The sequence below is a fragment of the Tachypleus tridentatus genome, chromosome 12 (genome assembly GCF_004210375.1).
Source record: "Tachypleus tridentatus isolate NWPU-2018 chromosome 12, ASM421037v1, whole genome shotgun sequence".
In the NCBI taxonomy this organism is placed as follows: domain Eukaryota; kingdom Metazoa; phylum Arthropoda; class Merostomata; order Xiphosura; family Limulidae; genus Tachypleus; species Tachypleus tridentatus.
The window spans coordinates 23,501,500-23,519,268 of record NC_134836.1 but is presented as its reverse complement, the minus strand read 5'-3'; the positions used below and the strand labels follow the sequence as shown (position 1 = coordinate 23,519,268).

Genomic DNA, 17,769 nt, shown 5'->3' with positions numbered 1-17,769 from the left:
TAAATAACCTGCAAATTCAGTTTTGAATGTATTAGTGTAGCTAATAAATAAGGCAGAAATATAACTCCTAAAAGACGAAATATTTTGTTTCTTTCTTTTATACAGCAATGGTTCATGATAACATGAATCACTATAATATTTACAAATGAATCACTATAATATTTACAAATACTATTCAAAAAAAGATTAGGTAACAATATTCAACTGAAAGACAGAAATAGTATTTAAAGAAAGTTTTATCTTTTAAAATGCTAAAACTCTCACTTCAATAACAATTACATTAAATTTGCATAAGGCATCACCTTACAAGCAGTATTAGGATTTGGCTCATACTAGTTCCAACCTTTATAACGTTAATATAGAAGAATTATATAATTTATAATAAATTATTCAACAGCAGTTCCATATGAAATAATAAAATGAGAAAGTGTAAGAACTCTGACAATACCTTCCAATTATTTCCAAAGTCTGCTTCTGAAGTGACGACTTCTCCTGATGGAACACGGAGGTCATCTTGTGGGAAGTTATTAAAGTTGCCACATAAACCACACACCTTACCACGGTAGGCTCCTGACACACTAACTTCTGCATAACTGTCACCATTCCATAATACCTGTGTAGTAGCATAATGCAGTAGTATTCCATAATTGTTTGGACAGTTCTAAAACAATTTATTTCATAGCATAACTATTTATGTATAAATATACAATTGCACTACTCTCTCACATTGCACTTACCTGAAGTAACCTGTTTCCTATAGTTTATTTACTGTATATATATATATATATATGAAAAAGCGATTGTTGCATATTTGTTTTTTGAATTTCATACAAGGCTTCATAAGAGCTATCTATGCTTAATTTTAACATAATAGACCATCAAATTATAATGCCCCATAGGTGAAAAGGCCAGCATGTTCTGGAACAGAATTTGAACTCACTAGGCCTGTTCTGTGAATGTGAATACATTGCTGTTAAAAAGAGTTGAATCGCAGTACAAGGGATATCACAATATCAAAAGATAATCTAAATTTTTATCAATCAACAACTTTACAGTAAGTCAGTATTAAATATTTTATAACTTACTGATGAGTATATAATCACCAAAACATACATTTGTACTTATCTTCAGGAAATCTGTCATAAGACTAAGGAAATATTGAAATTATTATACTAAAACAAAATTGTTTATCTTTAAATAAATAAACTAAATAAATCTCTTTAAACCCAAAATGAGGAGCTTTATGACTGGTTTTGTTAAATGAACAAACACTTAACATACTGATTATAAGTTTCTGCATTAACTGTACAAGAAAGATAAAAAAACAGTATTTTTCATCTTGAAGGGTCACCTCTGTTGAATAAGATAGTATATATGCAAAATTTTAAAAAGCAATAGAAAAACTGGATACAAGATATCACTGTATTGTAAATTAATTTTCATCACATTGCTTTTCAAAAAGAATTTTGGTAGCAACAACTCTACTATTTACTGAATAAATTTTCTTACAAAAAAATGAACCAGCTATTGTTTCTGAAATGCATTTTAAGATACTTATTTATGTAAAAGAATTTAAATGTCTATGCTATAGCAAACTTTTACCATTTTGAATATCACTTGATAAGAGAATTTAGATTTTTAAATTTGTATAGCACTTCATGAGCATGGAGTTAAAGGTTGGTTGTTTGGTGTTTATTGGTGCAAAGTACCTAGGCTATCTGCCCCAAACAAAATGTAAAATGTTAAAAATAAAAGATAAGTTATTAAAATATCTAAAAAGGAATCATGTTAAAATGGAAAAAAACCAATTTTCAAATCAAAAACGTAAATAGAATTAAAAATGCCAATGGCCCTTAAAAACACAACTGAGGTGGACAATGCCATCATCACCAATGATACTGTCCAACATCAGGGATGAACCCATGGTAAAAATATGTCCAAAATGGTGCTGTCACTCATGGTCATATTTACAGTACAACAGTAAAATGTGGGTTATTGTAACCCAAGTATCACACAGACCACACACTGGTGCATTGGTCCCAAATAAAAGAAAACAATAAGTTAAAAACTGTGACCAATGCATGGCCTAGCCAGGGCAACTTTCTCCTTCCCATCTTTATGGAAGCAAAATGACCAAAGAGCAACAGATTTAAAAAAGCTTGTTATCACATACAATTTACAGTGAAGAAAGAAACTATAGAGGGGATCCTGTGTGTGATCACTGAAACACAATAGGTGGAAGAGAGAACACTGAGGATGTTCAGTGCCCTTGTACACTTGACATGTAGCTGCTTGATGTGTAGAATGAAAGTCAACTTATGATCAAATATAAGCCCCAAGAATTTTGCCTTGGGGACCACAGGAAACACAACTTCTCCAAGATGGAGCTTGAGGTTGAAATGAGTACCCCAATGGTGGCAAAAGTGCAAGCAAACAGCTTTCAAGAGAGAAAGAAAAAGTAAAACCGTACACTTTATTGTAGTTCACTTCAGTAAATTATAGAGGGCAGTTCGTAGCTGCAGCTCAATAAACCTCATGCTCAATGACTAACATGAGATGTGAAAGTCATGAACATAGAGTATGTTTGCAACTGTAAGGAAGAGTTGTCCACTGATGGCATTAACCTTCTGGCTTTGATGTCTTATCTGCTGAGCATGTGTACAGGCCCACTGAAAAGCGATGCAGATTGAAAATGTGGCATACCTATCAAAGATTTCCCAGGCCCTTTTATGTGCCTTCCATACCATGTGATAGGCAGGATTCCATCACAGACAAAGACACCATGGAAAACATGTCAAGGTTTTAGGAATACATTGAGCAGCTACCTGGACAATATAGTCAGTCACTGCTGCCACACAATCATCTGTCAATGGCTAACAAACAATGGCAGGATCAAATTCTGACTCCACCCACCATGAAGACCTATGAGGGGATGCACTACAGTGCCAAACAAGGACACTGCAGCAATGTAAGGGATTTGTGAGCACTATACCCAAACACCATCATCAGATACAATGTCCACAACACCTGTTGAGAACATCCAACACTGGTATTGGTATTCAGTTGATTCAAGCCCAAGTGAACCAAGAACCAACTAACTAAACCGGGGATGATGGGGGGGCAAGTATTGAACATACTCAGTGACATTGCATCTCAAATCCTGAACTCTTTGATCTGCAGTCCAATACAATAACTACAAGGACAAAATTATCAAACAATTTTTTAAACTTTAAATAACAAAAATAATTCAACTTTCATAAATATTAATAATAAATAACACACTGTCATTAACGGTTTCTTACAATTTGGTCACATTTTTTTCAATGTCTAAGTATTCCTTCAATGCTTTGTAAATTTATTATTTCTGTCTGAATATCTGCTTTAATAGAGTTGTTTCACATGCATTTTAAGTGATGTAAAGTACTAAATACTTTTTTCACTATTAAACAAAACTACTTATTTCACAATAGATTTCTCACCTTCAATCCAACGTCTGTGTTAACCAAAACTGACTCTCCCGTATATTCAATATAGAGAACTGGATCTTGGAAGAAAGGGAGTGTCACATTTTTATTGTTCACCTAAAATACAAGAACAGTAGCTACATATTTAATTGAAACTAATTGGATCAAAAATATATGATGGAAAATAATTTAATAAAAAGTACATAGTAGAGTTCTGCTAACTTACTATGGCATATTCATATGAAAAGAAAATTTAAATACCACATTATGAAGGGGGTAGGATTCACAACATGCACCATATTTCAAAATTAAATATGCAAATATTATTGAAAATTTATCTTGTTTGTTTCCTTGTTTTGACCAAGTCCCCACTAGCACCAATTGTTTAAACTCACTGCTAATCCATTTAATGAAACCACAAGTTATTCACTTGAGACAAGCCCATGCCACTGATCAAACTATATCAAATTTTATCTGAAGACAGTCAGCTATTTGAAGCAGAGTAAAACAATTCACAGTTTTTTATTAGCCCATTATTTCTCCCAATATTTTTGTAAGAGAATATTCACCAAACTATGTTATACAATTACGTTAAAAACAATACAAAGTAGTACTGGTTACCATTTTAAACTGATTTTAATCACTTATGATTTTCATGTTCTTTGGTAAAACTTAGTTCCTTACTTAAAAGTTATTTGCTTTATTTGCAAATGTTGCTTACAGTTGGGTGTCAATTATGTTGTTTTATTTATAGACTAATTAAAATAGTCCTTTAATGCACCAGTAAGAGAGGGCTTGAGACTTTGAATGAAAACTTTCAGTTTTGTGGAACTGTATAAATGAGATGCTTTTTTAATTTGATTGGCTGGAAGAACAACACTGATAAAAAATAGAGAGGCTTATAACACCAAACAAGAGAATATTTGATTGACTTCAAAAGTTCTGATTTGGACAAGAGTGGTTCATTTTATCAAGGTAATCACAATTACTTCATCCATAATTCACTACCAATCAATCTATTTTTGTTCTTTTGTATTGTAGAGTTAGTTATTAGACAAGACTAAACTTCTAAAGGTTAAAAGCTAGTTCTTAAAGCAGTATCAATAAATTTATTCTATTATTAAGCACACTGCCATCCTGTCACACATCTTATAAGTATGTAATGTTTGTTTTTGAACTGATTCATTCTTCCTTGCTTTATGTTACATTTTACAGGTTGCCAAACACAGAAACACATAAAGTATAAGATCATAATGCTATAAAGATCTGCATACAGAATAAAATACATAATACACAAACTGCTTGCTTGATAGTACAACAATGTTTTGGAGTTAAAAACTGTTTCTTATGTCTGCTAATTAACCTTATCTATGAACAAAACCATTTATTAAGATGTACAATAAACTGATTCTACATATTAATCTGTCAAACAGTAATAATAAATATACTGTCTAAAGACACACATTTATATGCACACATAGACAAAAATACAAATGCATTAAAGTTAATTTTCACTTAATGTTCCCATGAATGTGACAGTACTAACACAATGTGATGGGTCTGGTACAATATGTTCACTACTACATTCAATCTTCAGAAAGCCCACAGTATCACAACTTTTAATAGTTAAGGTAATTAAAAATATTCTGTTAAATAACCACACAAATATATATACATATGTACCGAGACAACTGGACCTTGCCCTAGGTTTACAGTTATAGACTTCACAATCACTGTTACACTATCAGTCCAGGAAACTCCCTGGATTCCACGATCACTGTTCTGGACTTCAACTCTAAAGTTTCCTTCATAACAATCTGAGGCCATAATGTAACGGCATGTTCCTTGAAAATGGATCATCATTCCGTCAAATGTTCGGTAGTGTGGGTCACCAAAAGTCACGCAGGTAGCTGGTCCTGAAAGAAAATCAATCATCTTAATATTTAAATTAACTTTATAGAAATTATATTAATAACATCCAATGTTTTCACATGGATATATTGTATGTGCCTGCATGTACAGAATAACAGCAAAAATGGATGGAAAACTATGACTGAAAAGGTCTATTTCAAACTTACGAGGTATACACTTAGGACAACAGCGTCCTGGATCAACTGAGGGAATGTGGTCTGATGGACACTGCAGTGGTAGACATCGTTGTGTGTGACAAGAAATATTGCCCATTTTACAGTAGCATTCTGTACATACATCAGGATTCCACTTCTCTAAGTCCTATGGAGATAAAAATACATTTGTACTATGTCCGTAGAATAACGAGAAATAAGGAAAATAAGTGAAATATTTAACTATAATTTCTTAGTGTTTCATAAATGTAACTTATATGGGAGTTACAGTTTATTGTCATATTTTGTGATGATAAGAAACCCACTTAAAGTGAAAGTGTATTCTCAAGATGGCTGGTATGGGTATTAGCACTTTAATTAAAATAAAGTACAGAACAATGTTTTGACCTTAGGTCATCTTCAGGTTAACAAAGAGAGAGTTTTTAACTAACCTACAAAGGTTGAAACATTGTTCTGTACTTTATTTTAATTAAAATGCTAATACCCGTACCAGCCGTCTTGAGAATGTGTATTCAAAATTTATATTTCCCAATTTTAGCTGTTTCACAAATTGTGTACTTCAACGTTCCATTTCTTTAAGTCCTACTGAGAAATCCAACATTAACATGCTCTTTACAGTAGTTAGTCCTTAATAGTTAAAATAACAATAACTTAATATCTCAAACCCAGCAGACCTTACTTAATGGGCACTAGAATATTTTAATTTGGTCACCCACGAGAAACCTCTCACGTGCAAAGTATCACATATTATTGAAACTATTAATTTTTTGTAAAAATTTGTTTTTATGCCAATTAAATCTCACTTGGAAAGTTCTGCCTCCATAAAAACATGTCATTTGTTGAGCAGGGACACACACTTCACAGCACTTGCCAACTGGAACTAGTCTAGTCTCACTGTCAAGGCAAGTCACTTTGGAGCACTTAATGAAGTCACAAGATATATCTCCATACTAGCAACAAGAAACAAAATTAATAAAATTAAAGTAAAATATTTAACATTCCATATTATATTCTACATTTGCAAATGGTTGTTCAAAGTTTTTTGGTAACAACCTGCACATCCTATTATCTTGTTCCTGGTTTGTTACTCCAAGTGCAAGCTAAGATCCCTGACCTTCCTGTTTTATTTTTAAGTGTAGTGGTTTGAAACTGTAGAGTGTGTTTTTGGATGCAGTCACATGACTGATTAAAAAATGAATCATGATCTACAGTTCTTTATATGACTTTCTGATGCAAAATTCTCTTATTCCATAGTTATAAAAGCATACCACAAGTAAAGGTATTTAAGCATTTTGAAAAAAAAAGGTTTCTATAATGTTAAACCATATCAGAACAAAACATACTACCAAGTACTTCACAATCAGTCACTCAGAACAAAACATACTGCCAAGTACTTCACGATCAGTCACTCAGAACAAAACATACTGCCAAGTACTTCACGATCAGTCACTCAGAACAAAACATACTGCCAAGTACTTCACGATCAGTCACTCAGAACAAAACATACTGCCAAGTACTTCACGATCAGTCACTCAGAACAAAACATACTACCAAGTACTTCACGATCAGTCACTCAGAACAAAACATACTACCAAGTACTTCACAATCAGTCACTCAGAACAAAACATACTGCCAAGTACTTCACGATCAGTCACTCAGAACAAAACATACTGCCAAGTACTTCACGATCAGTCACTCAGAACAAAACATACTGCCAATTACTTCACGATCAGTCACTCAGAACAAAACATACTGCCAAGTACTTCACGATCAGTCACTCAGAACAAAACATACTACCAAGTACTTCACGATCAGTCACTCAGAACAAAACATATACCAAGTACTTCACGATCAGTCACTCAGAACAAAACATACTACCAAGTACTTCACGATCAGTCACTCAGAACAAAACATACTACCAAGTACTTCACGATCAGTCACTCAGAACAAAACATACTACCAAGTACTTCACGATCAGTCACTCAGAACAAAACACACTACCAAGTACTTCACGATCAGTCACTCAGAACAAAACATACTACCAAGTACTTCACGATCAGTCACTCAGAACAAAACATACTACCAAGTACTTCACGACCAGTCACTCAGAACAAAACATACTACCAAGTACTTCACGATCAGTCACTCAGAACAAAACATACTGCCAAGTACTTCACGATCAGTCACTCAGAACAAAACATACTACCAAGTACTTCACGACCAGTCACTCAGAACAAAACATACTACCAAGTACTTCACGACCAGTCACTCAGAACAAAACATACTACCAAGTACTTCACGATCAGTCACTCAGAACAAAACATACTGCCAAGTACTTCACGATCAGTCACTCAGAACAAAACATACTACCAAGTACTTCACGACCAGTCACTCAGAACAAAACACACTACCAAGTACTTCACGACCAGTCACTCAGAACAAAACACACTACCAAGTACTTCACGATCAGTCACTCAGAACAAAACACACTACCAAGTACTTCACGATCAGTCACTCAGAACAAAACATACTACCAAGTACTTCACGACCAGTCACTCAGAACAAAACACACTACCAAGTACTTCACGATCAGTCACTCAGAACAAAACATACTACCAAGTACTTCACGATCAGTCACTCAGAACAAAACAGACTACCAAGTACTTCACGATCAGTCACTCAGAACAAAACATACTACCAAGTACTTCACGATCAGTCACTCAGAACAAAACATACTACCAAGTACTTCACGATCAGTCACTCAGAACAAAACATACTACCAAGTACTTCACGATCAGTCACTCAGAACAAAACATACTACCAAGTACTTCACGATCAGTCACTCAGAACAAAACATAATACCAAGTACTTCACAATCAGTCACTCAGAACAAAACATACTACCAAGTACTTCACGACCAGTCACACAGTGGAAGTAGTAAAGGAAATTAAACAGCTTGTCAACAGAAATAATTCAAGAACATAATGGTTTCTAGAACATAATGGTTTCAAAAACATAATGGTTTAATGATTTCTTTTACATCTATTGTAAGAACTTCTCTTGGAAATTAAAATAATCCACTGGATTTCAGTCTAAAAATATGACTTAACTTCTTCTATACTAGGTTTTTGTTTTGGAAATGTGCTAAGAAAAAAGTCTTAATGTGTGTGCATGTTTTGTTATAGCAAAGCCACATTGGGCTATTTGCTATGTGCATTGAGGGGAATTGAACTCCTGAATTTAGCATTGTAAATCCAAAGATGTACAGATGTCCCACTGGGGGATTGTATCTTAATAAAACAAAAGTAATTTTAAAATCTGTTATTGTATTTCTACACAAAATATATTCCATAAATACTTTTACACATCTGAATTAATACACAAAATATACTATTGTAATCGAATTACAATAAAGAATTAAAATTTTTTATCCAGTATTTATGAATACAAAATTTTCAATAAATCTGATACAGACCAGCATAAACAGCATTTCCCATTTAATCTAGTGAGCACTAGTTACAATAGATGATAACATGGGAAAAGAACTGGGCAAATAATTAAACATATGACAAGAAATAGTATACATAAATTAACTTGGGGAACTATTTTTTGGAACACAGAAGATGCCCAAGTTATCTCAAACAAGTCATAGAAGGTAATAAAAGCTGGGATTACTAGCTTCTTCCACTTTACACAGGAAAACAAGACTTACAACAATAGAAAGCAGAATGAGTTATCTCACATGTGGTAAATGGTAATATGTTGTCACATCAGACAAAACAGATGATCTACTTGGCTGCAGTAACAAAATTTGAGTGATTTATTATTATCTTGCTGGTGACACATTTCAAAAAAAGGTACAAAATATGTCATGAAAATTGGTGGATGCAGATTATACTTGTAACTTACCATAGTTAAAATTTATGTTATCTGGTCACTGTGCTTAATTGAAGTTCTGTGAAGAAATATCTTTTTATTATGTGCTGTATGTCAATACAACTAAGCACTTAGCCACACATCCAAGTTAACATGCCAATTCGTAAGCAAGATGTAAATACAGGAACTTATGTTATAACATTTACAAACATATAAGATAAAGCATAAGATGTATTTTCTTTAGGTTGCCCAAAGATAGCAAGCTTATATTACACTGACAGCAGCAGGGTGTAAAAGAATCAGATTACTATACACTAACTTACTAAATTATTGAAGAATGAACTCAGTAGCAAGGGTATAGAATGACTATCACATATATATTAGTAAAATAACAAGGGTCTAGGTTAAACAATGAATATTTCAATACCATACTAGCATAGTAAAATATGTATAGATACTACCATGTAATCAATATCATAGCATCTATAACAACCAACTTACATTATACTAACAAAATAGATGCCTAGAACAATGAACTTACATTACAGTGACATAATGAACATGGATCTAATACAGATGTCCAGTTTTCCCCAGTTTGATAGGTCTTTCCTTCATCTGTTAAACACACTGAAAAAAACAAATACACAAGAAATGATGAGTTACCATTATTTTACAGTATTCTGTGATGCGAGTTTTTTTCACTTTACCTTATGCCAAATCACATTTGAAATGTTTTGACGTTTTTAGATTGTTGTCATAATAATTTTCATTTTAATTAATGATAAAATAAGCATTTAATGATATGTAAGCAATACACAATTCATTGGATGGAAATGCAACCTTTATGGAGAACATCTTTTGACTAAGCATGTGTCCAACCTGTTTTAATATGATCAGGTTTTCATCCAATAACAATAGAAAATATCTTTCATTTTTAAAGACATATTTTTAACTAATGAGAAATTAACTGAAAGTACATTTAGCCAAAACTGATTCTCACACACAGTCAACTTGAGAATCTTCATTTCAAAATCAATATGTGAAATAATTTTCACAACAATCTTTGCCTGACAATAAGATTTTTAACTCAGTATGCCAAGTGAAAACAAATTGCTGTGAAGATAAACAACAATATGCTGATGCTAAAGGGTTTCATCTAGATTTGTTATCATACAGAATATTATTTGTATTACTAGTTGTGTGTTTTTCATAACAAATCTCAACTGTTAAAGATCTAACTAACAATTTGCTCCCAGTTTTGCAGAACCATATTTGAATTTCAAATAAATTATAAAGTGTTTGTGTGGTTTTCTTATAGCAAAGCCACATCGGGCTACCTGCTCAGCCCACCAAGGGGAATTGAACCCCTGATTTTAGAGTTATAAATCCAGAGACTTACTGCTATACTAGCTGGGCACAAATTATAAAGATATAATGTGTTATGTTTAAATAATTTTTATGATGAACTTGTCAAACTAAACTGTTATTTAATTATTTATGGATAAGCACATAAATATATTTAAATATGTTTTATGGTATTTTAATACATTTTGCTGGATTTATTTAGTATCTGCAGATTGCAAGTTTTGTGTTTTAAACACAACCTTGCAAGTTAAGTTTTATTATACTTAGCTTTATATATATTGGGTGATGTTTTCCACATAGCTTAGTGGTTTGCTTTTAAGAAAATGTTTTAGTGTTTTGATTTGTTATTATATCAGAAACAGCTATATTTCAACAACTTCTTGATTACAAATGATTATCTGTAGTTTTGGATGTAAAATATTGTGGGGCTGGACAAACTACATCTGCTAATAATCTGAATTCCAAATTTCTTTCACACATGAGGCTTTCCAGTAGATCAAATCTGATAGATGGCTTATCTCAACTGCTGCGTGCACTTAATTTAGATTCTTCACCTAAAGTGTTTACTGCTAGTTCAATTTCTTTTCCTCATGATATGCATTACAAGTTGGTTTTCAAATTAAAAGCAAAATTCTGTTATTTGTTTGTTGTTAAATATAAAGCTACACAATGGGCTATCTGTGCTGTGCCCACTGTAAGTATTAAAACACAGCTATTTACCGTGATAAGTCTACAGATTTCCTGCTGACCCACTAGGAAGTGAATCCTATAAAGGTACAGAATTATCTACCTCAGATTTCTTTCATATAGATAGAAGTCTTAACTTTACTACACAAACACATTATACAGGTTAATCAGTATCAGATTAGATAAAAATGAGTCATGTTACAGTAATGAGCATAAATCAAGAGACGTAATTCATGTTATCAAATATTTTGCATGTTTCTCCTACACTGTTTCTGTTCATCTCTGTATTTCTCATTTTGATTTCAGCATGCATTTTGTCACTAACTCCAAAAAAATGTTTTAAACAAACCTTTACACTTTGGACAACATTCATTTTTATTTAGATAAATCTCTTGTGGTGGACACTGAAGGCGTTCACAAGTTTCCTGCAAGCAGAGCCAGTTGAAGTTCCTTACAAGTTTCCTGCAAGCAGAGCCAGTTGAAGTCATCCTTAAAATAAAACAAGGAAGAAAAAATAATCATTAATTACTAATTACTTAAATATGTTGAAAATAATACTCTATTACTAGTTGGAAGAGACAATTATGTTATATAAATTATTATTCTACCATAATGTATTGTTTCTTTTAAGCCTAAGAAATGGCCCAAAATTTAGTAATTAATATTTTTTTTTTCATAAGCTGATAGCAGAATAAACTTCAACATTTACTATGTTGAATACTTGTATTGTAGGTATAAATAAGTATAGTACCATAAGGAAACAACTATTTTCACATGGTTTTTTTATCAAAAAATGGTATGCTTGTTGAAGTGAAAAAGACCTGGATCTACAAAAACATTTAAGTTGAGTAAATAGTTTGAAGTCTTATTTCCTTCTAAAGCTAGGCTTGGGATATGTTGTAGCACAATTGAATAAAAAGCTATTACAGATACTTCAGGGATATAATTTAATATTACACGTGAGATAAAAAAATCCTTGTAACAACTTTAATTATAAAATTTCTTTTGCATCTACATCAAATACTTCAACAGCTGTAGTTGAAACATTAACACCTAACTTCAGTGTTAAATCTAGAACAGAGTACTGTTTTTGATATCAAAACAATAACATTTTAGGGAGAGAAAAAAAATTAGCTGTAAACAAAACAATAGCTTAAAGTCAAGTCACCCATTGTTTCTAAAAGTGACTTAAGTCTTAGATCTGATGTCTCACCTTACAAGTGCATGTAAAGCAAGGGTCACTACTCGGATGAACCACCATACCAAGATGCTCTAAAGTGCAATTAGTTCCAAAACCTGCACAAGTTGGACAACATTGTCCTTCTCCTGGTGGTCTGATGGCTTCAAGTGGACAGTCCAGCAGTGACGGACATTGCTGAGTAATACAGAGAAGTTGTCCTGCTTCACATGAACAGGTTTCACAAGGGTTTTCATTGGGTGTGAAAGTCTCTCCATTCTGGTAGCTTTTTCCACTCATTTCACAATCTGATTGAGAATAAGCAGAACTTAACATCAATCTGTAAAAACTGGTGTTTATAACTGGAACTTGTTTTTCTTCTCTCTTACTAATAATCACAATAATAAATATTTTACAAAATAAATAAGAAAAATTCAAATGAAGTAAACCTTTTAAAATTTACAAGGTAGGTTAACTTACAATAATACAAAGCTATAAGTGAAACAGAAGTACATGGTCATGGCTACAGTCTTACTTGCCATTTCTCAACCTGAGCAAGTTTTTCATTCATGGCTTCGTACACAAATATTTCAATAAAATAATCTAATTAATAAATGAACTCAGCCACTGTAGCCCAGTGAAGCCCACAGTGAACTACTATGGATAAGTCTAAAGTTAGGCTGAAAGTACTTTTCAAACACATCAAACTTGTCATGAAATAAAAGCAAACTGATGAATTTCTTCAAACTCCTAGTTTTAGAGGCCATTGAAATAATTTGTAATAAATTATTTAGCACCAATTAAACATGAAAACTTTTGTCATAAACACTATACAGAACAGATTCAAATCTAGCTTTGTAAGCAATACTTAGATTGATACTAATAATGCACATTGTAGTTTAGACACCATTCAACAATGTACTGACTTTTTGTTTTCTCATACGTTCAAAAAGAAAATAGGAAGCAGATGAATAGTAGAGTTAAATATAAATTCCATTTTGTACATTTAACAAAATATACACTCATGAAACTAACAGAAAATTGTTTTTCTACAGAAAAAAAGGATAAAACCTGTCTATTGAATAACACCAAAACTATTTGGTTCAAGTAGTTGGATTGATATTCAAAAATTTACAAGTAAAAAGTACATATGTATGGGACTTTTTTTTTTGCCAAAGGGAAATAATAACAACAATGGTTTTTCAAATAAACTTGTGATAATTTAATAAAAAAACGACCTCATATTTTCTTTAAAAACCTTCAGCCAGGTAAAGGAATTTTATTTACCTTTAAAGCTTTCATGGAGGCTTTATTTAAATATTTGAGTTTCTTTGGAAATGGTATGTTAATTTGCTAATGTGATTCTTATGAATAGGTTTTCACTGACAATGAATACTGATACTACGACCACATATAGTACCAAACATAATACCTGTAATTTTATTTAAACAACAAAAACATTCATTTGTCACTTTCAAATTTAATTTAAAACTTATCATAAGTCTTGTATATCACTGTGATAGTTCCAATGCAGTTGTAAGGTTTAATTTCATGTGCTAAAGAATAAATAACATTTGCTTGTGTATATCTATTTGGTTTTCATTTATTACTCACAAAGGTTTTTTTTATTTTGCTGGAACTATTGTTTGCACAAACATATGTACCACAAAAACTGTAAAAGTTAATTCCATGCAAAATAATAAGTCATTTACAAAGATTAAAACTATAGAACTACTTTAAATATAGGAGATGAACTTGGACTATTTTAGAACCATTTATATACACCTTTGTTTTATTCCCTTAGCAACATTTTAAGCCTTATATAAGTGAATATAGTTAAAAATTAAAATTTATGAAAAGAATAGCTCTTTAATCACAGGGGAAGAAATGTCATAACATTTGTGACATATATGGTATAAAACTACTTAAGATTATTACAAGACACAATCTTCACAAAATTATCAAATAATCTGACCTGGACACATTGGACAACAATGACCAGGTACAGGCACTGGATTTTCACATGGGACAATACAATGAAGCTCTCCACAGGTCACAACCCCACCTTGACACTGGCATGACATGCAGGGATTAGTGACAGATGTCCAACTGACACCATTTTCATACTGTTTTCCTTCATAAACACAACCTATAAACAACATACTCATTTTAATATTATTTATTAACAAAGTTTATATAGTTTTAGTACCTAATATTCCTAGCTTTTATATTTCTTATATATATGTGTTGAAACATCATTTTGTTAAAAATTTTGTTGTAGAAAAACTTCAGAAAGTTTTCCTTAAATAATGTGATTTATAAAAAGCCTTTTTGGAGACTGTTTATAAATTTTTCTGTACCATGATATGGTTCTACATGCTGACTGTCAAACTAGTAATGTCATAATTTTTAATAAAAAATCTCAAAAGGTAAATCTGTATGTACTTAGATACCTGTTGTTTCAAAATTTTTATTGTTTTTGTTGTTTTTACATTTTGTAAAACTACACCATTCTGTTATTTTTCCAGTTTCAGCTTGTAACAGGATTGAAACTGAAAGACCTTATATGACAACATTTATTATTAAAATACTGCTTACACAGCAATGCCTTTAGTGAATATTTAATATGATACTGATATTACCCAACAATGATAACCATACCTTTACACTGAAAATATACACTTCCAACACTACATTCATAAATATGTGAGCAACACATTTAAATATATATATACATCCATACATACATACATGTCTAACAGATGTTTTGACAGATAGATATGAAATAAAGAAATAATCTTTTTTATGTCATGGAAGTGCTTGTTCCTAATTTCTTAAGCAACAAGAGAAAATATGGAACCACAAAGAATAATTAGTTTCTGGACAGCGTTTGATATCATAAATAATTACATAGAAGTTTTAGAAATTTCAGAACTTTTGAAATATGATTTTTACTGTTTTCAAAAGGCTATAAGTAGTGGAAAATGTGGATACTAAATTACTAGAAAAAAAAAGTAAATACTCCTAGTCATAATTTTATAGTAAATTGAAAGATCATCAAAACACTTTGTTATGGAATTTTAGAGTATCTCTTGTTTTTGCAACAAAAGTTGAGAAATTATTATATTTACTTACAGTAAATTTAAATTGATTTATTATTACTATTATGGTTTGTTTGAAGTTAAGTACAAAGCTACACAATGGATTATCTGTACTATACCCACCACCAGTACCAAAACCAAGTTTCTAGCATTATAAGTCTCCAGACATACTTTAAAATTGTTAGTACAAGTAATCCAGGAGATACTGAGGATTACTGTAGAACAGTTTTGGATGACAATTTTTGTTGGATGGCACAGGATTTACATGGTTACTTTATCACAAGTGCTGGATGATTCGTTCCTTTGTCTGGAAGCCATTGTGAAATACCAAGATAAACTGTAAGTAAAATACTGATTGATACTCTATTTTCTCAAGTCATATAAAGGGAGAAATAGATCTAAATCAAAGAAAGGAATATTACAGTTGTGGTTGAAATAGTTTGACAACAGAAGATAAAATATCAATTGATAAGTTAGGAGAAAATAATTGGGCCACATGGAAATTTCAAATGGAACATTTATTGAGAGGAAAAGGCATATGGGGCCATGTGACTGAAACAGAGGTATTGGCAGAAACAGCCAATGACCAAACAAGGGCAGATTTCAACAGGAAAAGGGAAAGAACATTTTCAACAATTGTTCTGAATATTCAAGGTGCACAACTCTATCTTGTCACCTCATGCACAACTCCTAAGGAAGCATGGAATGTACTGCATGCTCACTTTGATAGGAACACACTAGCCAGTAAACTATTCCTGATAAAGAAGTAATTTCGATGTGAGATGAAAGAAAGCATGACGGTCCAGGAACATTTAAAACAAATGAAGGAATTAATGGATCAGCTTGCTGCAGTTGGGGCAGAAATAGAAGAAGATCAGATTGTTACCTTACTTGGTAGTCTGTCAACTAGCTATGATACAACTGTAACAGTCCTGGAAACCAAAATTGATGATATCTCATTGGAATTTGTGCAACAAGCACTGATTAATGAAAAACAAAAAAATCAAAAGACCACATCGAATGAAACATCATCAACTGCATTAGCCACTCGTAGCAACTTCAAACCACATGGAACACAAGAAACAAAGAAAAGGAGCAACAGCTTCAAGTGTTACAAGTGTGGCAGAGAGGGGCATATAAAACGCTAAGAATGTGGATATTAAAGTGGCAGAAGATTATACTGATGGAAACAATGGTGTTGCCTTTGTAACAAACCAGGATAAAGGAATAGGAAATGGGGAATGGTTGGTGAATTCTGGTGCATCTAAGCATATGACACACCAGAGGAACATATTATCAAATTATCACAAGCTTAGCAGACCTCAGCAAGTTAGGATTGGTGATGGAAGAACTGTTGAAGCTTTTGGAGTTGGAAACTGTAAACTAGAAATGACATTTAAAGCCAGTAATTCAAAGCATGTCACAATGCAAAGTGTCCTTCATATACCAAAATTAGCTAACAATCTATTTTCAGTAGGAGCTGTTACTAAAAAATGAAATACTGTGCAGTTTGGAGTTAATCTCTGTTACATCCAAGGTAAATCAGGACAACTCCATGGTATGGGTACAAGAAAGAATGATGGTCTATACCAACTGGACTGTAAGACCAGTGTTATTGAGAATGCCTCAGTAGCCTCAAACAGCAGCAGGAATGGTTTGGATATATGGCATCAATGACTAGGGCATATCAGTGTTTCACAGTTACAGAAGCTTGTCAGGAGTGGAAATGTAAGTGGAATCAAATTCCAGAAGTCTGATGAAGCCAGTTTCTGTGAGGGATGCACTGAAGGTAAAATGCACAGGAAGCCATTTAAGTCAGTGAGAGAAATCAGATTAAAGAGAAGACTGCAACTGGTACACAGTGATGCCTGTGGTCCTATGAAAGCTCCATCTATTGAAGGTAGCAAGTACTTTGTTACATTTATTGATGATTACTCAAGATGCTGCAGAGTGTATTTCTTGAAACAGAAATCAGAAGTCTTTGAGAAATTCAAGGAATTTGAGAAGTTGTACTC

General features: G+C 32.4%; 1 protein-coding gene across 1 annotated transcript in view; it reads right to left on the bottom strand.

The window, feature by feature from the left end:
• The window catches only part of LOC143235197 (kielin/chordin-like protein), a 114,537-nt gene that overhangs the window by 4,285 nt on the left and 92,483 nt on the right, over positions 1 to 17,769 (bottom strand). Inside the window, 10 exon segments of the mRNA XM_076473127.1 lie at positions 449 to 613; positions 3,480 to 3,581; positions 5,148 to 5,380; positions 5,543 to 5,696; positions 6,352 to 6,498; positions 9,966 to 10,051; positions 11,826 to 11,922; positions 11,924 to 11,965; positions 12,690 to 12,961; positions 14,629 to 14,802. Coding sequence (XP_076329242.1) covers positions 449 to 613; positions 3,480 to 3,581; positions 5,148 to 5,380; positions 5,543 to 5,696; positions 6,352 to 6,498; positions 9,966 to 10,051; positions 11,826 to 11,922; positions 11,924 to 11,965; positions 12,690 to 12,961; positions 14,629 to 14,802 — 1,472 coding nt within the window.